Source organism: Seriola lalandi, unplaced genomic scaffold, assembly GCF_002814215.2.
Source record: "Seriola lalandi dorsalis isolate HSWRI2012SDOR001 ecotype SW California unplaced genomic scaffold, Sedor1 jcf7180002054945, whole genome shotgun sequence".
NCBI lineage: Eukaryota > Metazoa > Chordata > Actinopteri > Carangiformes > Carangidae > Seriola > Seriola lalandi.
Genome location: NW_019525496.1, coordinates 2,774,192 through 2,799,994, shown reverse-complemented (window position 1 = coordinate 2,799,994; position 25,803 = coordinate 2,774,192). Strand labels below are relative to the sequence as shown.

General features: G+C 40.7%; 1 protein-coding gene across 1 annotated transcript in view; it reads right to left on the bottom strand.

The window, feature by feature from the left end:
* The window catches only part of si:dkeyp-14d3.1 (transmembrane protein 132C), a 131,123-nt gene that overhangs the window by 48,690 nt on the left and 56,630 nt on the right, over positions 1 to 25,803 (bottom strand). The window contains exon 3 of the mRNA XM_023393853.2: positions 14,030 to 14,176. Within this exon, the coding sequence (XP_023249621.1) occupies positions 14,030 to 14,176 (147 nt within the window). The remainder of the gene's footprint in view (positions 1 to 14,029; positions 14,177 to 25,803) is intronic.

The following is a 25,803-nucleotide window of genomic DNA, read 5'->3' as shown; positions in this document are numbered from 1 at the left end:
GCTCAATATTACAGCATGTGTTCTGCAAACAGGTTCAGTAGTAAATAAGGACAACAGAGCAAGATGTCGATTTTGCCGTAACAGCATAGCATGCTCTGTGCCAGCATCTTATTAAAAGCAGTGCAAAGATCTACGTGAGGGGCATTTCACCTCGTGTAATTACAGCACAGGCCTTTAAAAATATGAGGCAAAAAAAAAAAATAATGCTGTCGGCAAATATACAACACACAGTCACATGATAACTAATGCATGCACAGCTGCACGTACAGTATGTTCACATGCATACAAGTTAAACTCCTGCCGTTATACAACCGTAAACACATTTCCAAACAGACCTGCTTTGTTTGTGGTAATGACAATAGTGCTGGTGAGGAAGAGATGCAGAGGCTGTGTGGGCATGACTGCCTTGTACCTCGGTCTTAATTCAGTCTCCCATGGATCAGAAAGGTGAGATACTGATGGAGGCACAGCTCCTACAATCCTAGTTGTACCTAAGAGATCCATTTTAATTCAGAGAAACACAATAAATGAATGTGTGTGTCACCCACTCACCGGCTATACTTTCACATCTAAAAAGCCCACAGCATACGTTGTTTTCTTGGTACTAAGACCGGCTTTCAAATGTGCCGAGACTTTCAAATAATTTACTATCCACTTTTTACATTTCACTGCAAATTAACCACTGATTATCTATGTTGTAGCTATCAAACAATAAAAGATCAGTGCATTAGCAGCTTGACGAAAGGCTGCCCAGTAATCACAAATGGTCAATTTGCATCCACTTAGAATTATGTAATGAGGATCTGACTGCTCATTCACTGCGAAAACACAGTAATTATATCACAGATTATTTGATCCCTCATTCGATTAATCTTGAATTAAAAACAATAATGTAAATTTATGGACACAAATGCGTATTGAGAGGATTAAGAATAGTCTATATCACAGTCTGTAGATTGGAAATGTACTATACTAAAGTGTATTATTGCAATGCATACTCCACATTTTGAACTTCCTTGACTGATCTCAGGGCTCACTATCAATCCGTATGAGAAATAAAGTTAAAAGAAAAGCAGAAGCTCGGAAGCTTTCCCTTTTCTGTATGAACACGCGCATTAGTACCACATGTGGAAACACTGACTGTCACAAGCCAATTAACGGTAAGATTAGTTAATGTTTTGGATTCATAAAACCCCTGAGCTGCTATCATGGGCTCTTGGAACTGAACCCATGGACCCCAAAGGCCCTTTTTTAAAACACATGAGTAGCATTTTACAGTCTCAAAAGTGCTAGATCAGCACCTTCTCCCAAAACACCCGGCTCCCAGTCAGGGGTGCATTTAGGTATTAAGCAGAATTTACCCCCCTCCTATGCACCACTTAATGAGCTCAGTGCTAAATTACTACCAGAGCAATTACACTCACATCAGCCCTATATTCCCCAACAATATCGCATCCACCATACACACGTCAACAGGACAAACTCAGACGGGCTCTTCCATAAATCAAACTATATATTTGTGGAAATCTGATCGTGTTCATGAAAAAACCCCCCCCCAAAAAAAACCTTTCCCGTGTACATACTACACATATCAGTAGGCGCACACCAGCAGAATTTCTCATTGATCAGCAAGTTAGGGAGTGTGATCTGAGCGGCCGTCTTGGCAGAGGAGAAATTATAAAGCATTTTGTAGCGGAAAAACTCCCTTCACACACCCAGAGGTCTGTGTGCAGAAATGAGACATTGATCCATAATTGGAAGCAGTCAGTCATGAAATCTAAAGACTAATTAAAGAAAGAGAGCTTTAATGGCATCCATTTACATATTCAGCGCAGTGATTCAATGCAAAAAAAAAGGAGTTGAGTTCGGTCACGTGACGACAGACGAACACAAGTGTCTGAAACATCTGGCTGCATCAGCCTGAGCCGCTCACGCAACATGACGAAGATGCTGTTGTGGCTTTTGCTGTCGCTGACGGACACATCGGCCGTGAAAATCTTGCAGATAATATGCATCAAGGTCTTGTAATGACGGTACATCATGAATATGGTCTTGTGGTGAAGGTCGTGAGGGATGTGTTTTCAGACCTCCACCCAGCCAAGGACAAGCCCGAGGACCCTCCCACGACACACGTGAATCTCTTGTTTACATGTGCGCGTACGGCCGTGTATCTGTGCCAGGTGTTTACGTGTGCGGGTTCAAGGGGGGAAGAGGTGACATGTACAGAGTGTGGCATCTCATCTGGAGGCATGGACATGTCCGCTGGTCCTGCTGTGTCGAGGCGCTCGGGGTCCAGCTGCTGATTCCCTCGTGGCCCACTGAGGTGTACACACCGCCTGATTACATGTCAGAGCTGGTAAGGCCTGCCTCCAACACTGGCCACAGTGGCATCTTACTTTTCCACTGCACGCTATCAGCTGGACAGAGTCCTGCTTTCTACTTGTTCGGCGAGGAATGATAACGGAGGACAGCAAAAGATTGCTTGTCAGTGTTAGCACGCAGAAGTGCAGTCGCGCAGGCCAGAGGATGTGACTCGGACCTTTTCTGTTTGTCTTCTGGTTGACTGAATCTGCTTCTGACTGAAAGCAGAGTTGCCCATTTGTGTACCATGTACTGACTTCTTCAACATCGCTTCCTTTGTGCGTGTGCACCCTCCCACCCTCTTCTCTCTCCAACTACTGCTACTATACTTTACTCAACCGCCCAGGGTCTCTTTTAATAGGCTCATTTAAATATTTCTCCCGTGCAGGTTAGAGAAATGAGACAGCGTTGGCGCCAGAGCAGGCATTTCTTTAAGTGGAAAAAGGCTTCGGTATAAAAGCTAATCATCTTGAAGGCCAAGTTAAACTGAGGTTAATTAGAGCCAACTGCAGGCCAAGGTTTCTTTTGCCTATTCAGTTTGATAAATCTGTTGGGAGGGAGTTTCTGAGTGAAATTTGAGTGGCACTATTAAAGACAAGTGGAGCCTTTTCTCGGTTGATGTTCATCAGAGGCGGAGTGCTGGATGAGGCGAACCCCGCTAAATCCTTATTCAATAGACACATCTACAAAGATGTAATTAGAAGAGAAACAACCAACCAGTATGTTTGTCAGAATGACTGTAGACAATTCGATGTTTATATTTCAACACACTTTGTCTCTCTGGCTGAGTGCTACCTGCAGCGAGCACAGCAACAATTTTGATCTAACCACAGGTCTAATTTCACCAAAGCTGCGTCTGTCTGCTCTGAAAACATAGGGAAATTTCTGCAGCTGGGACAGTCATACATTTATTTATTGGGGGAAAAGCACAGGAAATAAATCCATGTGCTTATTTGTGGCCTTTGTTTCACACTATATTTCAAAAATAAACCAAAGGCTCCTGATCCCTCACAGAGGCAGGGGGGAGTTGGTCTGCTCCATCCAGTTGTGCAGTAAGCGAGACCACTATAAAAAAAAATCTACTCATTTAGTAGTTTGTTAAATGTAAATTTTAAATATAATCACAAACACACTAATAGTCTTCTCCCACACATTGAATTTTTTGGCGTGATGGTACTGCACTGTCACCAAATGAACAGACAGTGGCTCGAATGGAATTACTCTCGAATGCTTTCAAAAAAATGGAAGAGAAAATTGATGTGATTTGTGAGTGATGAATGGCTCGATACCATCTTCTTTTTGCTGTATGTTGTCTTTTTTTATTTTTATTATGTCTTTTTTATTGGATGTCTTTTTCAAAGACATCCAATAAATGTGTTTGAATGACTGAATGGCTTTTTCCTTGTTTATGATATGACATACGAGGACATAAAAGCTTGTTTGTTTCTATTATAACATAAGTTTTGATGGTCAGATGGATAAAGTTCCACCAAACTTTACTGTCATTTATAAAACATGCACATACAATTTAAAAGCTATAGCTACAGATCCCGTCTCCCTGGCTTAGGCGTAACCGTGATACTGTATTCTGTAGTCAGTCAGTAAGTACTCCATATTCAAAAACCTTTTAGAATGTAATTTCCAGAAATGATTTTCATAAGGATATCATCATTTTTAAATAAATTTAAGCATTAAAATTGTTACTTCCATAATTCCTTGACCTATTGTCTTTTCTCTTCATTTGTCCCAGTACAGCTAAGTCATTTACCGATACCCGGTATGTTCAAAATGATTACACTGTTTTTTGTAGGCCATAATCTTAAGTGTTACCACAAAATGATCAATGAATGATGTTGAAATCAATCTTCACATTCACGTATGTCCGTGTTAAATACATTTTAAAGGCCAAATGGTCAGAACGTGACTGCAAATAATCAGATAAATATGTCAGGTTGTCAGTTTATTCCATCTATTATAAGGTGTCAGTTATAAACACCAGAAAGAAAGCAACAAAACAAAAGTTGGCTTGTTGTAGGCGTGGCTCATGGTGGAACGGCTTAGTGTACAAATATGCAATTAAATCTAAAACTGCTGTACAAGAAAATAAAAAAAACAACAATATAAATGCATTGACCTACATAACTCTACTTTTACTTATTGTTTTAGATTAAAAAAAACAGTTTTACTGAAAGTAACTAAAAAAAAAAAAAACCCTAATGTAACCCGCCAAACACTGGTAGCAACAATCTAATCCTCAAGAGGATTAACCTCTAAGAGCAGGATATTCACTCATAAACCTTTATAAATCTGAAACACATGAACTCTCTGGGACACATGCAAACCACAATCTGTCCCTCCTCTCCACATACACTATCTACCACATGGTGCCAGCCACAAACAGACTCTGATAGACGGCATCCATCGTGGCATGATGAGTGAATCTGAGTTCCCATGCAACCTCGCATCTCCTTAGTAAGTTTTAAAATCTGACGAGGGTTACCTAACCAACTTCATGGTCACCTGCGGTACAGATCAGCTCGTCCCCATTGACTGGTATTACTGTCGTATTACTTAACTGGGAAAAAGTGCAACGACACATACTGACACATTATTCCCACATATTGTTTCCTTGGCAATGAAAGAGATGAGCAGCCTGAACAGTCAGATGTAATCTGGGCTGACTGCTGTAATCAGCTGGCTGTCCTGAGGAGACACAGAATATGCTACATCTCTACTTCAGACGTGATAAAGGAAACCAAGGCATGTCTATTCCATTAAATGCAATTTAAAATTTCTCATCATCCTTACATTATAGCACCTAATAACACTTATTCACTCCATCTTGATAAAGAAGAAAAAAAAGCCGTCAGTAAAAAGCTGGGCTGGCACACATGAGTCTTGATCACATGTCATTTCTATTATTAAGAGATGAACAAGAAGATGGAGCCGTGTAGACAGTTGTGTAATGGTAAATACTGAGGCTCCAGGAAGAGTGTTTACAGTAAATGCGAGTCCGCTGAGAATAGGGCTGATTCATTATTAAGGGTGTTAGCATTAAGACTGTCAAGTTAACATTCCTGTTTGCCCCTAATGTAATTGGGCCATTTCATTTCAGTCTTGATTTATGCAGCATTATACAGCATTAAAGCTTACAGAGTATGGCTCATTCTCTGGGCTGTTGCACCTTAAAAAAAAAACATGTATTTGTGCTAAAATGAGGTTTCAGCATCTAATTTCAAGTCAAATTTGAAATCACAGAAATAGCATGGACGTGTCAGTACACTGGCAAGAAAAAAAAAAGAGTGAACCCTTTGGAATTACCTTCATTTATGTGTAAACGTCGCTTACGCAACAGTTAGAGGCTTAAAATAATGATTGGAGCTGGTTAACATCTCTGTGTATGAGTCTACCATATGCTGACGATGATTCATTACTCCATCACATCACTGTGCCCCCTGATGTTTGCCAAAAAGCACAATGACATGCCACAGCACTACTGGGAAAATGTTTGCAGTGTCATAGGTGTAAATAGGGAACTGCAAACCGACATGAAAACATCATCCCGAAAGTGAAGCACAGGAGGGAGCATCATTATTTGGGGCTGTGCTGACTGTGGGCCAGGAGAGCTCAACATCAGCGAGGGGGAAAATGAATTTCCAAGTTTATCAAGGTACCTCACAGGACAATGTCAGGGTGGCTGTCCACCTGCCGGAGCTCAGTAGAAGTTGGGTGATGCAGCAGGACAATGACCCTAAACATCAAAGTAAATCTACCACAGAATGACTTCAAAGAAGGAGTCAGAGCCCAGACCTTAACCCAGCAGAGATGCTGTTCAGAGAAACATTCACACCAGACAGCTTCAGAAATATGTCAGGAAGAATGATCCAGAATTCCTCCTGAACGTTATGCAGGTCTGATCAGCAGCTACTAGAAGAGCTTGTTTGAGGTTACTGCTGCCAACTGATGTTCACCCAGTTATTAAATCAAAGGGTTCACTTGCTTTTTCCACCAGCACCATGAATGTTTGATAGCTGTGTTCAATAAAGACAAAAAGAAATGGTAATTGTTTGTGTGATATTAGCTTAAGCACATTGTGTTTGTCTTAACTTGAGACTTAGATGAAGATCAAATCACATTTTATGACAAATTAATGCAGAAAACCAGGTCACTCCAAAGGGTTCACATACTTTTTCTTGCCACTGTATATTGTGAAAAGAATTTATGTGAAGATGTATCATATTTTTGCAGGGGCCTTGAGGTCTAAAAAAGCTATCCCGGGTGCTTTGTTTCATTCCAGTTTTGCAGTAAATGTTGCAAAGTATAAATAATTATGTTCGTAAAGCTTCTCTAGACTTTGATATTGAGATAAATTGTGAGGTCCCTGCCAAATCTCACCCCTTATTACATAGCTGTATGATTTCTTTCCCTCTGGGATCCCAACCATTCACATTGATGAGATTTACAAGTCTGCTTTAGAGGAAAAGTCATGTATCTTTATAGTGAAATTAATGTACAATGAATTTAATCACATTAATCCAAACTCTGCAGATTCTTGACAATGTTGAACAGACCACAATGAGGCTGTTTGAAGTTTGGAAAATGAAAAAAGATTACTATATACAGTATATATGTGACACCCACCCACAGTCGCTGTAATGAGTGGAGGGCCTGCTGTCCATCTGCTGGGTGTAGTGTGGGGGATTAATGAAGTGGTGGCTCACAAGGGAGATCCATCTGCAGCCAGACAGTCTTAATGAACTACCAAGGCCCAGACATGGCACTTTTACTGAAGCCTCCACTTATGGCTTATGACATGCTGAGGAAGCAGGACTGCTTTTGTTTTGAATGGGCTCGCTTTTAATGGTGACAAAGTGAACTTTTCAATCTACCAGAGTGCACTTCAGCCAATGTGTGTACTCCACATAGCAATTTTGTCCCTTTCTATTGGGACTCATTTTGATTTCTTTGATGTACTGTAGCGCCATCACTGAAAATCTTAACCTGTCAAATAGAAGGTGCCAGTATTTACAGGATGACAGATAACACATTGCATGTATGTTACATTGCTATGGTTTATTTTTTAACGTAACCCATAAACACATTACAGGTTAGCTAACATTGTAGTTTGCTAATGAAGCCCGTTGCCTTTGGAAATGACCATCTTACTATACTGCTGTAGGTAGTGAGATCGATAGCCATCCATGCTAGCATTTGCAAGTTATGCCTACAAGACTTTGAAAAGGTTTAAAAGATTAAAGTCTGACACCCTCTCACATCTAAAGCCAAGAGTTTTTTTTAAAGACTGGGGATCTTGCAGGGTCACTATTTGCAAGACTAGATTATTTCCCATCGTGCTCCTGGCGGACATTTATAGGAACTTGGAAAACTTTTTTTTCCAGAATTTTTTGCTCAATTCTACATTATTATTATTACTTTTATTATAAACATCGTAAAAAAAGTTAGGAACTCAACTACAACACTATAATTGTCATGATCTGCCCCTAAAATGACTGTTTGGACTTGTTATTTATGATTTCCTGTTTTCTTTTTGAAATTATTATTGACTATCAACTCGGTTTCATGTTTGGTGCAGGAGAAAGCGTCACTGAGTCGTTAATCGTAGCTTTTGGTCTTTTGAATTGTGATTAAAAAAAGGAAAATACACCACTCTCTAAACTCTTTCGATGCAGGGTGAGTATCATCCTCATTAGAGCTTCATACATACTGTTTCAAGATGTGAAGAAATCCAAAGCCTAACAGGTCTGTTGTGCCTGGTAACAGGTGCCAAGCTTTGAGTGGGCAAATTGCTACTTATAGAACTTCAACCTAATTAATGCATATGCTTAAAAGTAGTGAATAATCCATCAATTAATTACTTGGTCTTTAAAGTAATAACAAGCACAACATTCTCTCACAATATGAAGATAATGAAGAAGGGTAATTCCAGCTCTTACTGGAGGTATTATATGAGTGCTTTTTTCGAAATCCATTGTTATTTAGTCAGTCTCATCTGTTTTAACCCATTGCAGCTTTACTGTGTGCGACCCAGCCTGTAGCACAACTGGAGCAGATATGGCTTTTCTTTACAACAGCTCATGACAAAATAATGGACAGCTACTAAACCTGCAGTGCGCTTAATTACACAAACACTGTTGACACATGCTTATGACAGTATTAGCCCTGGAGAGGCCCGGGCTCGTGTTCAGAAATATTTACAAAAATACGGAGAAATTTCTGCTATTCCAAGACAATAATCCATTATTTAGGCAGCGTAAATGAAATAGCTACATAGCCTAGTCCAAATATTTTACAAATACCAGCCTGTCCAAGGCGACAGCCCTTAGTCTCTCCTCTTTTTTCAGTTCTCTCCACACCGATGGCAATATTTCCATCCTCTGAACGTCAAGTTTCTTTCTTATCTGGAACATCAGAACCTTTCTTTGACTCCTCCCTTCCTAGGTTTTTCCGGCATACTCCTAGTTGACGTAGCCAACTTCATCTCCATTGCTACGGTTGGCAAACCAATCATTGATGGTGTAAAACACATCACTACAAGTGGGCCAGTGTGGGAATATCGCCATAGACACCAGATTTAAGACTTAAGTATACAGCGAAGAACAGGGAGATTTACCTGGTAATGACAGCATTAATCAGCAATGTCTGACCTCGTTTGGCAAAGGGCTTGAATACAGACGTTCATTTATATGTAAAAGTCTCACACTCTAGCTTTAACTCATTATAGCACACTCAATAGACTTCCTTCATTCAGCTGCAAAGAACTGACGTCAGCTGTTTTGCAGTGTTTCCTTCAGGGGGAAGTCAGTTCACTTATTTTCAGTCAAAAACCCCAACCTATCTTTACACTGTAGGACCATTTGATGAAAAACTGTCACCTCAGTATTGCTTTTATTAGGCTGGATGCCACCAGTCAGGCAAAGACAAAATTCCAATGTCTGCAGGGCTGAGAAACAGATTCAAAATATGTCATTCATCTTGAAAAGAATGTGTTGTATGGTGAAATTCACATTGTTTGATGAAAGCTGTCACAAATGTATATTATGTTATATAAAAGATGATGCGTCAATTTGAAAGTTGAAAATAGCAGAAAGCGCACAATGGCCATGTCTGATTGATTTCTTTTTTAAATGAGTATTCACAGTGAGGCGGGTGTGGTCGGAGCATCAGCTGTGAATGGGAAGAAAGGAGTGGCTCAGCTGGCCAGTGTGAGCAGCTTCAAGTGACTGACTGAACCTGCACATGGGGTGCACCTGACCCAGTAACGCTGTGCTCTCATGCCTGCAGTGGGGCTGGCCTCCCATCATGGCACATGCACACACACACACACACACACACACACACACACACACACACACACACACACACACACACACACACACTAGCTTCAATTAGCACTCCCTCAGACATTATTCAATGACACTTAAGTCCACTCTACAATCCAAGGTCCAGTGGCAGTGGCAACGATCCATTTGCACCATGGCTGACAGTAAGAGCTCTGGCTCCAATTCTCGATCCGTGTGTGTGTGTGTGTGTGTGTGTGTGTGTGTGTGTGTGTGTGTGTTAAGATGAAAATCCAACCTTGGCACAATCATGAGAGCAGTTACTGATGACATATATGTATGCCGGTGTCATTAGCTCAATTTCTAACAGCTGCGCTCGCTGATCCTATCTTACCTTTCAATTCCAGCCTTGAGACAAAAAAGAGAAAGAGTCTCCATCTTTAACGGATACACTATTCTTTAACTGCTTTTTAAATTATTGCAAACATCCAAAGGCGAAACAGTAACAGAGTAACTAGGAGTGTGGTGAATGGCAACTGTAAATTATCACATCAAAGAACTATATTTGGACAATCGGCTTTCTCCATAAAGGGCTGTCAACTCTAGAAAACATTACCACCTGAAATCAAGTTATCTCCAGACACAGACTCTTTCACAACAAAGGTTCCTCTAGGAAATTTTGTCTATTGTTAATTGTTTTTGTTTGGCTACTTGTAGGTTGCTGTGCTGTTATTGTCTCTATTTAGACTGTTCTTGTGTATGTTTTTAGCTAATTGGAGGGTGTTATCAATTGTGTTGCTTTTGCTATTGACTCTTTTAATTTCATTACACATGTAAAAGCACAACTAGGGGCCAGAGTCGAGAACAAGCGATTGCTATAAAATATATAAAAAAATATAGAATATATAAAACAAAAGAATAGGAATGTGAAAGCTGCTGACAATCGATAATTCCCTCTTTGTAAAAACATGCATTTGTTTAGTTTCACAATCCCTCAGCCTCCATCCAAACAATGCCTTTTTCTTGATTACATCCCAGAGGTTTAAGTGTCTCTGTCTGTGTGTATATATATATATATATATATATATACAATAATAATATATAATGCTGGGGAATTTCAAGGGGCAAAACGATTTGATTCGAATGATTCACAAGTTGGACGTTGTATCCTTCAGCACCTTCCTAACAGGATTGGAAGTGAACATTTTAATAATAAGGCGGTGCTGCAGTCTGATAAATTATAAACTTTACCCAAAACAGACATGAGCACAATTAACTATAGATAAGGACAAGTAATTAAGAATGAATACCACCCAAACATCCAGGATTTCACTGGTCAAATACATTGTACATTTAGGGAGAGGGGCTGTTGAGAATGAAAGCAGTGTCTAAATGCAGTTCAGACCTCACATGCGGATAAATGGACAACCATGTTCATCTTAAAAAGTTCTTCATAAAAAACCAAACGAAAATTAAGATGCAAACCAGATCCACATTTGTTTGACCTACAGCATCCTCACACCTCGTCACGCTCATATCCTCGAGAAAGGAGGAGAGAAGAAAGAAGGCTGAATGACAGCTCAACAGATGAGATAGCTACGTTTAATCCCCTTCTAAAAGAGCTCCATTGAAATGACTGGGAGCAGGGAGGACAAGACGAAAGAAAAACTGGAGCATTGTGTATTATATAGCCATCATGGGGCGTCTTTGGTCTTCTCTGTGAAGTGACTTTGACAGCTGTGGGGATTAAGGAGCAGTCCATCGTACATGGCCCAAACAGCAGGGATTAGACTAAATATGCTCACACTTGTCTCAGGCTCCTTCGCTTAGTAAATCAATAAAACATGATTTTACTACAGTAACAAAGCAAGCCCGCGTGTGTGTGGCAATGGAGGTGAGGTCATGAGGTAGAACAGAGAGAATAATACCTGCATGAAAGGGGGGAGGTGGGGTGGCGGCTCCGGAGGGAAGGAGGAGCCAGCTGCCAAGTGTTGCTGCTCTCTGCTGCAGTTTGTTGAAATCTCCTTTTTAATGTTGTTCAAGATGCTGCAGCTCCGCTCAGAGCCCCGCACAGGCTTTTTATATCGGATCCATGGGAACATTATTGCTAAAGGCCGAGAATTCAGCTTGGACAGACTCGGGCAGGCCCTCACACATTCAGTTTGGCAATTAGTGGTTTGGGATTTTAAAACAAACATTTTATTCCACAAATAAAACGTGAATGTATTTCCGAGAGAATTCACTAAACTGCTGACGCCAGCTGCCGAAGAGAATCAAAGTGGCTTTCATCATTCAGGCTTCATGCTAAAATTAACAATGAATCTGGCAATAGAAATCATTTTCAGTATGTTGTTTTAGTCATAATCAGAAAATACAGTAGGTAGATATTCTGGCCGTCATTGTTAAGTAAAATTATTAGCAGCATGTTTTGTGTCCCTGTGTATTTGCAGTAAACTGAAACCTTTCTATTTATAAGACTGAGAGGTCAGAACTTATTATTTGAGAGAATGGAAGGTCTGAAAAGAAGTTTCTGTGCGGAGGCGACTTTCAGTTCCCAAGGCAGTTCATGTTTGCAACTGACTGCTAATAAAGTAAAGTTGTACTGTATGCTCTGAGAAGTGAAAATATTAAAACCATGTTCAAAACATGCCACTGGCACATCCGCCACAGCATGACTGAGCTACTGCACCGCGGTACAACAAATTACTGTATGACATGTCAATTAAAGGAAATCTTCATTAGCTGCTTCTGATTTTACAGCCACGACCATTCAAAGGAAGACGCAGCTATCTTTGTTTTATGGGCTGTGGAATTGTAGTTACACTGCAATCATTCCTCGCAGTGATCCACTAATAGCAGCATGTCTAAACAAATCACTGAACCAACAGATTCAAATTACACATGTTTCATAGACTGCTCTACACTTAAATAACCCCTAAACAACTTTGATTATAAAGTTGCAGTTGCAATGTCAAGTGTCCTGTTTTCTTAAGGGGGTGGTGTAGAATTTGCTAAGTGGAACGAAAGCTAAAGAGCAAATAAGTGGAGTTTTCTCCCACCCCAAATCTGTCTCTAATCCATAAAATTACACCTGTCACTAGAAAGTTAGATTTATTAAAACTACTTCCTGATCCGAGAAGGAAAACCATTAAAACACACAAAGGCCTTCAATCAGCAGTTAATTAACAGCAACCTTTTTTCCCAGTGCTGGCAATCACTGCTCTATCTGCCAGATTAGTTTAAGGACGTGAATACAGATAGGAAATGACCAAAACAACTTTGAAGCTATAGCAGCTATAGCAGCTATACCAGCTATGGCAGCGGAGAAAATAAGTATGCAAATAAAAAAGAGAGTGAGGATGAAGAGAGAGAAGGGGGGTATTGCGTTAGTCTATCAACTTTTCCCTCCCCACAGTGGTCTCAACAGACACATCCCATGGCCTTTATGTCAAGTCAAGTGTGTCATTTCAGTAAAGGGAACATCACTTAGGTAGCCATTCACACTGTATGTGTCAGTGCTTGTGTGTTTCCTGGAAATTGTGAACGATCAGCAGTAGCACTCTCTGAAATGACGGTGATATAAAAGACTGTAAAAACATTTTTGAGAAGATTGGACCATTACTCAATCTAAGTGATCTTGCTACTAACTCAGTGTCAAAAATGTAAGAAAATGAGAGCTTGCAGCATCCGTAAAATAATTCAAATACTTTTTTCTTGTGTTATAAAGTCTACTTTAAAGTCTATGCGATATAACTAAAAACCAGTAAAGACCAGATAAATATATTAATCAGTGTTCAGTTTTTAAAGCTTCTATAATTAATATTTTTAAATTAACAATGGACACAATGACTACGTGTAATGTGGAGGGCGTCACCAGTATTAATGAACAAACAGGGAATTATCACTTACTACTATTTTAGTGTCTTTCAGCTCATTGTTTTGGCTTCATGGCCCGCAAATTGCAGACAAAGTTAGCTAGCAATAGTGAAGTATTTACCTAGTAGCTAAAGCTAGCAGCTAAAGACCCTGAATTTCCCTTGGGAGTTGGTAGAGACCAAAACAGAGCCAAAGGGAAAGTGACGTATTGGCCAAAGGGAAAGTGAATATCGGACTTACATTTACCGTGTGTACTCTAAATACTTCTAGTTGCTCTGTGTCTGCTGGAGGTATGAATAAGCAACTGTTTGCCAGTGTGTTGTCAACTTTGTACGGTAATAAGGTATACTGTATGTCAAACACAAACAAACATGTAATGAAATGGAGACACGTTCATATCTTTTAGCACTTTACTAATGAAAAGTATAAGTTTTATATGTATACGTATAACACGTTGATGTGTTCCTTTAAAGTGAAGTCATTTATCTGCTTACCTTTGCTGATCATAGCCGGACTCCTTCCTGCGACAGTGCAGAGTCACCACCCGGTGGCCTTCACTCCTGACATCCTGGCTAACTATCCACTGAGTTGGGTTGCTTGGACGAGCCCCAAGAAACGTCACTCCTTCTTTCAACTTAACTCTGAGGAGAAAGAGAGACATGTCTATGAAGGGATGAGGCGCAACGATTCTCCTCTGTTCCCAAAAAGACCCTCATTTCAGTGAATCGTTGGATGTCTCCAGCTGATCCATGCATAGCAGCTGCGTCCACAAAGACAATGATTTTTTTTTTTTCCCGCCTTCACTCTGTCTCGAAATACATCTTCCAGATGGTTCACCGCGCTGTGTTGTCTTCAAAAGATGTCACAGCTGTTATTGTGGTTTTGATCACACTGTTTTCCTTTCCCAAGAGAACAACTGGTTGTTTTAAACATGTGTCTTATCTTATGTCTTCCACCAGTTAATCAGGTAACCAAAACACCTGCTATTTTAACGTGCAATGTGTGTATCCTAATCTGTCTGATAATTGCAAATATGCTAAAATACAGCATCTTTTTACAACCATAAGTTGTGGATGTGCTGTTTGACATTATATGAGGGTATAAGGGGGGTGTGACCGCACCATTATGCCTCTCCTGTCCCTCTTTTACCTCCCTAAGTAATACATTCACTCTCCTGCAGTCTGAATAGGACATTATGAAAAGATTTCTTTGACTGCAGGAAAATTACAGCGTCAATGTCCTTAGCTCAGTGCCGACTACAAAGGAGGAAAATGTCCAGAAAAAAAAAGAAAGAAAAAATAATGGAAACGAAAACCTCCCTTTACCTTAACCCATATTTTGAAGCATATCCGTTGTACAGAAGAGTGATCGAAGGGTGCAAGTGCTGACATAAAAAAGACTTAGACAAAGACTCAGTCTAATGTTCCATAGTATAAGACGCTCAAAGGCACGTGTGATTTGGTGTGAGAGTGACAGCGAACTTGTGGGATTGAAGAGAAGACTAAATTATAGCAGAAGGCCCAATCACTTTCCCTATCCAATCCATACCAGGTTGGCAGATGAGACCAAAGATGGGACTTTGCTTTCATCCTGAATTTGTTGCCGCACTTTAACATGCACTATGCGATTGCCTGTCTGTATGCCGATGAGTGTGTCTGCCCTCTCCAGTCAAGCCTCTTTCTTTGATGTGATGTCTTATAATGTTGTGAAGGGGGTTATATGTGAAGTGAAAATGGGTAATGTGACAGACGGTATGCTCTTCCCATCTCTATGAGAATGAAGATAAACGCACCACATGAGGGTAACTGTGAATGTGTGAGTGCATACATGTGTGTTTGCACTCCATATGTGCATGTGTTTGTGTGAGAGATCATATTTAGTGTTGCAGTGTTTGTAGGATGTTTTGATGTGTTTTTCCCAGCTGCTTTCCTCTCCTTTGTGTGTGTGTGTGTGTGTGTGTGTGTGTGTGTGTGTGTGTGTGTGTGTGTGTGTGTATATGAACGAAGGCCAGTAGACATTTACAGATTATGCCAGAACATCACATGTTTAGTCTCAACATCACAATATTTTTTGTCTATTTTGGTCTTTTGAGATGAGATCTGTGTCGGCCTGGGCAACAATAGAGTCATAAATTCTTGCCACCACGGCCATCTTTCAGAGCATGTGTGACGTGAGGTGAACTTTAAGGTGTTGCACCTGACAACACCAACAGATATCGGGTTTATGAATGAAAACAAACCCGGACGCATTCATCATCTCTCAGCAGTGACTTTGTCTTTTTCCAGTCAACAAAGAGAAGGTGAATGTGTGTATGAGCAGCATGCATAAGTGTGCGGAGGTTGATGTTGCACCCATATGTGATTTATTTGGTTTCCTGTCCCGACCAGAGGGTGACAGTCGAAAGGCTATAGGTTTACATAAATAAAAACATCTATCCTCTTACGCTGTCTCGTGTTTACAGTTGTGAACTGAAGATCACTCTGTGCTTGAATGGGTCAACATAATGGAACAAGAAGTTGTCAAACTAGGGAGGAGACGGCAAAACAAATATGACATGCTTGTCTTTTTATCAGGTTGTCATTCCACATTTTGCAAAGGAAGATGATTAAATAATTGCTACAGTAAAAAAAAAAGAAAAAAAATTCGAGCAAGAAGTAGACTACTGAACTAGGATGGTTAGGCTAGGGTAATATAAACACAGAATATGTTAAAAGGGAACATTGGCAATTTTGCACATGAGTAATTTTACATGTCATGGGTAGTACTTCTCAGCTTGTGTATAACAGTTGTATAATGTCTCTGTGGGCTCTGGGGGAACGTTGTCAGGTCTGAAAAATAACCGTAGTGATGTCATCACATTCATCTCAGTTGAGGCTTGGAGACAAATTTACCACAGTAACCTACATCATAAACTGTGGCCATGGAGGATGAAAGGCATGGGCATTTACAAGGCAAGGGAAGGTCTAATGAAAACATGCTATTGAGTTGTAACATAGGATGCAGCAGTTTTGCAGCTTGGCCCATTCTAGGGACTAAAAGTCCTAGATCTCTATCGTAGTGCTTTTGACCTTTCCCTTTTAAAAATCTGTCTCTTTTGAGTTCCTAAACGTCATTCAAGTTCAGTACTAAATCACTTTTACCCTGTTGTTCTGTTCCATATTCGAGGTTAGTGAATAAATAAAGGAACTCGAAGGAAACTGGACTCGAAACCTGGCTCCTACTGTTACAGTTTTGTCCCTTAGCGTTGATAATTTTAACCAAAAATCTGAACAAATATAAATACATAAATAAAAAAGTTGTATTGGGCAATGCATTACGGTGAGCCAGTGTTGTTGTTTGTTAGTATTTTATCATTAATTATTTGTTTTGATATTTTCTATATTACTTTTAAATACTGTTTTTTAGCACAGTAAAATACACTGATTTCCTACAGGATCAATAGCTCATAATACAAAGCTGCTGCAAGATATGATATACAGTATTTGCAACCTTAAAAACACACAGTCTACACACAGTTTTGGCTACAAGTCTGTATTTATGTTCCCATCCCTCCTCCTCCTCTTCCCCGTCCTCCTCCTCCTCCTCCAAGAACCTGCTTGCAAAACTTAAACATATTGGAATAGCAGGGAATTGTCCCAACCTGTTTACTACAGGTGGAGGAAAAGTGTAAATTACAACACTTCATCTCAACCTTACTGCAAATCCTGGAAGACAAAGAATACCACAAAATAAAAGCTCACAATGTCAATTCAATGTTGGAATTTCTTTCTCTCACTAAATAGAAGATCCACTGTTCAAGAACTTACTGGCAGTGAGCATACAACTGTAACACAAAAAGCCCATGCATCGTCCTCCTTGTGTCCCAAAGGGAGCAGCGGGGTCTTGTATCTGGTTTCTTTGCACTTCACTGATCAGGATGTCTATCAGTGGTTTCAAGGGAGGCTTCAGAATGTTTTAAACACAGTCAAGTCTCAGAGGGGAACCAGTCATTACTCCACAGACCATATCCAAGCTCACAGAGCAGTTGTTGGAGAACTGTTGAAGTGTCTTTTATTGACTTAATGGGCAGTTTGGCCTTGTAACCAGCCAGTATAGGAGAATCCTTCAGGGTTAAATAGCAGTCATCCGACTCCAGTGACTATTAAATTCATGCTTTAAGCTCTGCCAGGAAATATAAGCCTTAAAACAGGGCCTGTCTAAAAATACAACCAACTAAGCAATCCTCATATTTACTGTATTAAAACTAACATTCAACAGAGTATATTTATTAAACTCCAAGCATGACGCTTTGAGCTAAATACTACCAACATGTTCACAATGACAATGCTCACATGGAGATGTTTTGCAGGTACAATTTTAGTATTGCTAACGTTTGCAGGTACAGCTGAGGCTGAAGGGAATGTCGTGTTTAAAGTAAAAATTTGACCTGATGATGGCGCTGAATGAAAACTTCATTGTCTGTGGACCATTAATGTTTGCAGAGGATTTGGTGCCACTCCATCGAGTAGATGTTGAGATATTTCACTAGACAAGTGAAAACTTTGACCTCCTGGTTGCGCTGCAAGACCATGTCTCAGGCTGTAGTTATAAGTCTATAAAAAGTTTTCCTTTTAGCTTGTTCATAACAGTTCACTATTAGCTTAACGTTGGCGCGCTGTGCTCGTGTAAAACAAACCACGCTGGATGGGAGAAGTTGGAAAACGTGGCTTTTCTGCATGTTGAACAGGTGGTGTGATGAAGGACGCTGATTGCTTTTTTTTACTCCCAAAGGTTGTGATGACACTCACAGAGCGACGACTGTTGTTTGATCTCTGCTAAAAAGTTCACTCCTCATTGGTCTCCACTCTGTGCTGTTCACTGTGTGTGTGTTTGTAAGAGGCCGCAGTCCTGACACCAAAACACTGTACAGTTTTTTTTTCCGGTTCATTTGGCTCAGGCGCTGCACCTAGAAAACCCTGTGTGACTGCATGGCGTGTGTACATAAAATATTTTTTTCTAATTCATTGCGTTTCAGTCAGACTATTGCGATGTTTATTGCACATGTTCATATGGCGATGGCGATTTATCGGTAAGCACTGGTTAGGATGTCACCAAAGTCTGTATCATCTGGGAACGATGAATGACTGTAGAGGATCTGAGATATGTTTTGACCAAACAACAATCCATCCAACAAAATGACAATGCCATCACTAGAGCCAATGCCGGCAGTATCGCTAAAAAAATATATTTTTTATAAACTGTACATTGTGCACTTCAGGTAGAGGGATCTTTATGCTTCCCTGCCGTCTTCTGTGCACATCTAATACAACTAAACTCAATCACTCGGTTGTGTGGCATTCTAGGACACAAATAAAGACTGGAGTCAAGGGCAAGGCTCACAGCATTTGGGGAGAACTCAAATTTTGACAATCTGACATCCCCCCCTGAAAATGAAAGAGGAGGGAACACTTTGTATCAATGCACCTGGGCTCCCCTCAGTCTGTGAATAGTTTCCCTGCGAAGCCACAATCAAGACTGAATGTTCTGAATACTAAGTATTACACAAGTAGAGGGGAAGCAAAGAAACAATGGACCACAGAGGGAAAAAGGGGAAAAAGTGCAAAAAAAAAAAGAAAGTGCAAAAAAAAAAAAAAAAAAAAAAAAAAAAAAGGCAGCAGCATTAGCAGACAGTTTAAGGAGATGCAACTAGATGCAACTCAAAATTGTCAGCAATCTTGAGAGAGCCTGACGAGTTGGCACCGTAGTAAGTCTGAGCCAAACTGAGCTGAACAAAGAGAAGTAGATGCAGGTAGAACAGAAGCAATCAGAAAACACAGAGTGGTCCGTTCCTGATTCTGAATGCCATTTCATGTCATCAAGACCCTTTCTTGGATGAAAAGTGAAGAAAATCATGCTGCAGCTACAGTATATTTCTTTCTTCTCATTCTTTTCCTCTCCTGACTCTGTGTCTCTGCTCTCTCTCTCTCTCTGCCGCCCCTCCTCCCCCCGGGGCTCCTGTAATAAATAGTGATGAGATAAGGAGGAAAGCTACTTCTCAGCGGGGCAGTGAAAGAAATAAACATTTCCGGGGGAAATCCAATAAGGTTGAGGCTGGATGATAATGGGAGTCCCCAGCCTGTGGTCTGTGTCTCGCGACCCGGGCTGCACTCCAGTTACCTCTGTGGCCTCCTGCCATCTGGCTCTGTCGGCTCACATGCATCACAGGGTTTGGTGACCTATTCTGACCATTTCCATCCTCTGACTCCTCTGAGGACCATATGCATCCACAATCAGCAGCTCCCTGAGGAAGCATTTCCTGTTTTATTGTGCCATTCTGCCTACATAAACAGTGTGCAGGGAATGCTACAGCTCGGCAGGGATCGGGGAAAAGAGAGGAGCTGCAGTGTGGGGGAATTGCACAAAGACAGCAGGAGGACTGTACATTGTGATGGTTTGTGGTTGATGGCTAATGGAACAGTGTAAAGCACTGCGCTCATCTACGAGTCTGCTGCTTCGCAGACCGTAACTGCTGTGAGAGCAGACACTGGAACGAATGCACGCGCACACACACACACACACACACACACACACACACACACACACACACACACACACACACACACATACACAGTGGCAAACAAAAAATAAATCAGGCCAAACGCCCACACTCCAATCCCAAAGCGAAATATCAAAATAGACTTATTTTATGTCTCAAATGTACAATGAGAATGGAAACTTTTCCAAAGTCTCAAAAATTCTAAAATGAATTTTTGATGCTTTTTTTTCTTGATTTGGTGTTTGCATGTGTGTGTGTGTGTGTGTGTGTGTGTGTTTGTGTGTGTGTTTTTGTATATGTCTGAGTGTGTATGCAGCGGGTCATATATCTTTAATGGATTGTGGTGTTGTTGATGTATTTACCACACCAACCCTTCCTCTCAGCTATTAGACAGCATTGAGCGGCTGTGTGAACCTGTTTGCTCATGAGTGTATGCGGTTGTGAAGAGATGTACTGTTGTACGGCTGGGTTATATGGTTTCAAATCAGTACCACAATCATTTCAAAGTTTTACCTCGATTATGATTAATGATTGATTACTTTGGCGCTTATCAGTCTCTGTCTTTTTTTGGAGACATCACCAATGTTGGTAGTCCTGACTGATGAGACCCAATCAGGAGGCGAGGCGGATGTCTGAGCCATCGTTTCCAAAAGTCTCTGTTTCTGCCACAGAGTTGTCAAACTAAAACAGGGCCAGCAACATTTCCAAAGGTCTCAGTTTTAAAAAACTCATGAGTAGTGTGGATCCTAAGCTTAAACGTAGCAAAGGTGATGTGTTTTAAAACTAAACGCATCAGTGTGGATGTAGCCCGAGGCTCAGTGTTTGCGCTCGTGACGTCCATATCGCCGGCTTCGCTTTAAATGAATGTGGACTAACATTAGTTGGAGACACGCGAGTGCGACAGTTAATGAATAGCATGCATTTTAGGAAAATGAACCAAATGAACCAACATTACGATGAAGTCAGTGTGAGTTTCTATATGTAAGTTTTGCTATGTTTTCAGTTGATTGTCCAGCCCTGTATTGTATAAAGTGTTGTGCCAGTTCACACTTAAAAATAACTATTTCAAAGTTCAGTTCGTACAGATGAAAATGAACTAGTTCACATTCATTTTTTTTAAATAATAAAGACCATATTCTTTTTAAATAGAACCTCCTTCTACCCATCCATCTCCAGCCCCAAATCATTGCCACTCCCAAACTAAATGAATTGTTGTACACCACTGCAGAATCACAGACATGAGTTACATTTAAAATCCGTTTATAAATATAATCCGTCCGACTCTTCACTTGTCTGTTCATGAAACTGTTTCAAATGTTCAAACAAACTGGCTTCAGCAGCAGTAGATGAATCTGTACCACGAGCACCAGCCGAGCTGGGCCGAGTCTATGGAGACGTCAAGCGGCGTTCTGTAAAACTGTTGTAAAACGTGAGTTCATCATTTGTAAACTGATTCGTTCAGTCCAGCGTTCGCTAAAAATATGAACGCGTACAATGAACAGTGTTCATGCACAACACTGATTGTAATGGTTTCTTTTTAGTCACCCTTGCATCTTGGCTCTAAAGATGTTGATGTCAGTTTGTTCACCACTTTGGTCCAAACAGAAGATTCACAATAACCACTGGATGGACTGCAATTAAATTTGATGCAGATTTCCATGATGCCAATAGAATGAATAATCCTAATGACCCCTGATGTCACCAGAAGGTCAGAGCTTTCACTTATCCTGTGAAATATCAGACCAGATGATTTGGGACAAACACAGACATTTTTTCTTTTTTCTTTTTTCTACAAACATTCATGTTTCCCAGACACTGTATCCTCGCGATTACAACGTTACAACTGTAACTGTCCAACTGAACTGCAACAGCAAATACATTTTGTATGGAAACATAATTGCCTTGCCACACAGAGAGAAGAGAGAATTTACCAGCGGTTGTGTGGCAGGGGTACAAGCTCACAACTGTCGCACCAGAGACCAGGGTTCGCATCCACAGTCCCGCCTGTGGTTAGGTTTAGGCAACAAAAGCACTTTGGTTAAGGTTAGGGCAAGATTGTGGTTTGGTTAAAATATAAATAAACATCATGTCTGAAGTCACTGTGCATTTTTTCTGTTTTAAAACAGACCACGATCTCTGTCTAACCTACACCAAGTGCCTAAACACAACCATAACAAAAGTGTAATGATATTGTTACAGGTGGATGTTCTATTGCACAATCAGATATTTTAGTGTAAAACAAATCTGTTGTCTGTGAACATTTTACTGTTCAGTATCAACACATTTGCAACTTGCCCATTACGTAAATTAACAATATATTTTTCATTATGTATTAAAATTGAATGCAGTTGCAAATACATCTCCTACAAAGAAAGGGGACAGGGTTGATCTCCAGTAACAGCAAGATCAAGTCTCTCCAAATGTGTGCCTCTGAGTACAGGCAGGGAACCAGAGCTGTGCAGAGAACCACATTGTTTTAGACTGATCTGCATGAAAGAGAAATACCTATAGACAAAGCTGCTAGCATGGCTGCTGATTATTAATCCTTTCATTTTTTTTCTTCTTATTTCCTTTTCAAAAAAAAAAAAAAAAAGGTAAAGAACTGCTGAAGGCCAGGCCATAGGAAGGCAGGAATTAAGGTAAATAGAAAGACAGTGAGACAGAAAGGGAGATAGGAAGGTTAGGGAAGAGGCTGAGCGACTGAGTCAGTGTGTTTGCAGGCACAAAGCGTGACTGTGCTCTGCAGTAACTTAAATCCATCTGTCATGCTGCTCATCTCAACCATTCATCAGAAAAGGAAAAACAGATGCTTCGGAACCACAGGTTACAAGAGACCAGAATAAGCTGTGTGTGTACCGTGTAGACGTACAGGGGGCTCGGAGATCTGAAACAGTTAAAATGTCAATAGGACGACAGCTGGAGTGATTCGAGTATAATGCGCTAACACAACATTTTTGAGTCCCTTTATGAAAACTGTAATATAGAGCATAAGGGTGAGACAGACCTTCACTGTCTGCTTGCTGTCAGCATGATCAGGTAAACATAATATCCTCTCTCTATCAGCCTCACATCAGCCTATTCTCTTAGAATGAATTATTCACCTGCTCCCTGTTTATAAGCTGCATAATGTCAACATAAATGATAAGATAGCATTTAGGATTTCCCACGTGTATCCATGCAAATGTTAGCATCTATTACAGCTTATAGTCTGGCACAGTTTTAGCTTTATTTGGTAGAGCAGGGCTGTTGAAGGAAGTGCCATGGCCTGCCAGAAAAGACTCTGTAATAACAGTCAAACAGAGCAGTACATTAGACAATTATGTGCCTCTTGCTCATGTGTCAGTGGGGGAGCCACTAAGTGCTGGTAACATGCACTACCCACAGTAGCAGTCGTTTTCCCCACATGCCAGGAGAAACATTTCATTGCTTTTTCATTTCTGAATCACACAGCAGAGATTACAGAAGTACCTATTGTTATGCTGAGTGGCCATAAACGAGAGGGGAGACACATTTTGTATGGAGATCTGTTTGCCAATTACTCTATCTTTTGTGTAGACACGGTGTGAGCAACAAGAGGGGAGCATCGAAAAATCCTATATGAAGAATTCATATGATTGCTATCATGGAGCGCGGTTCTCGCAGAATGTGTCCACCTAATTGGATTTTCGCGACATTCAAGAGCACAGCGAGCGGGGGGGGGACGACCATGCAGGACGGGAAAAAAAGAAAAGAAAGCAGCACAGACAAACAGAAACAGTCAGTAATAGTCCGATCTGAGTTTTCTAGGATACTGTAAGACTATGCAAAAAAAAAAAAAAAAATATTATACAGCTTTTCCTCTGCAGTTTCATCAGAGCTTTCAATCAAACCAGACTAAAACTTAATTCAACAAATTCAAGAGCGTCTCTCTTTATTAATGCAACATGACTGACTGCAGTTAGTTCATTTTGAAGGTTTGTGAAGTCGCTCTTCCAGCGTGTGAGTTGCAGCATCATCCCTTGTCGGAGGATATTAAAGTGTATTTGAGAGGAGCTTATTTAGAGCGAGCAGGTAGTGAAGCTCAACAAAGGCTGCTAGAAAGTGTGTATTTCCACTCTTTCCTGCATGGGGGCAGGCACGCAGCCGCAGGCTAATCTGCAGATGAACGTGTGTGTAGGTAAACACGACGCCTTTCATTTTGAGCACAACGGCAAACGCTTTTGAAACTCACACAAGCATGGGAAAATGTGTCGCATGCACACACACACACACACACACACACACACACACACACACACACACACACACACACATGCATACTCATTCGGTTATGGCTTGCACACGTATGTGCACACACTCTCGAACAACACATAAACACATACATAGAAACACATACTCAAAGGAGCAGGCCTCTGTTAAGCTGTGACGAAAAGATAATGTCGCAACGTTGCCTTTGGCAGGAGAGATTTACCCGCACACTTGTTTTCCTTTTTTCTTTTTTCATTTTTGCTTCTTTGGGTCTCATTTCATTTCCACTTTTGAGAAAATAGGGGGAATAAATAGTTGTGTGCCCAGAGGAAATAGTTAGTAAATGGGAAGCCATGATGAAGTCTCACACACTGATGTCTCCTCCCTGGTTTCATGCGGTGTGTTGGTCGGAGGTAAAAGGTGAGGATCCTAGATCATAAGATTACCTCAGTTGATTTAGCAAAGAGCCACATTGTTTCAAGTTTATGTGTGTGGACAAAGTATAGCTCCAGTTTTTCACCAAGTTTGTATCTTCCAAGTTATTAAACTGCTGAGAACGTTACCATAGTTACCTCATGGAGAAAAAAAGTAGTAGAAAATAGACATACTTTATATGCACATACTGTATAATATGCATGCACACCTATATGTACTGTTGTTCAGCTTATCGTACACCCCTGTATTTCTGGATTTAAAAACTGGCAAACACATTGGCAAACTGTTACACTGCAATTATGATTTTCACAAGAGGTATAATTAATTATTCCATGCTATTGTTTTTTTTTTTTTGTATTATGTCTGAGAGGATATATATTATTTCAAAATGTCAAATGCTGTAAGTGAACAGGCGCTGAATTGGCGCTGAATTGAAAACCTTAAGTAAACAGGAGCAATATGAGGAATTTATCTATTCAGTTTTGCCTGAAGTTACAGTGGGTGACATTTTACTTTGCTGGATTTTAAAAATTTTCCCTGACTCAAACCAAAAAAATCATCCAGTCTGCCACCTGTGGTGTTTTAATGCAATATTAATATAGCAAATGTCAATCAACAGGTTGGATGGTGGCCATAGTCGCTGACAAATAGAGACCTGTGTGCACTGACACACCGATGTGATGACTGGCATGAGAGGCACAGAGTTCTGTCAGATGGGGAGGACAGGCTGGGTGCAGGGGCACTGAGTCCTTCAGGGATGACGCTTAGTATTCAGCATGGCATTGGCATCTTAACCTTCCCCCAGAGCCCAGGGTTATTTACACCAGCCAGTTGCTTCCTGCCTTCTTTTACTCATCCCCTCATCCACTGCCGCGCCTCCATGTCTCCTCTTCCCAAGAGGGTACGGGAGTTGGTAAAAGATAAGCTTTGTGTCGTGGCAGAGGCAACTGACACCGCTTCAACAACATGAGGATTTAGCCTGCAAACGGAGAACTAATGCCCTGCACGTGCGGGGAATCTCAGATACACACCAGCACCCATCTGCTACGTACAGCTAAACACGAATGGTGA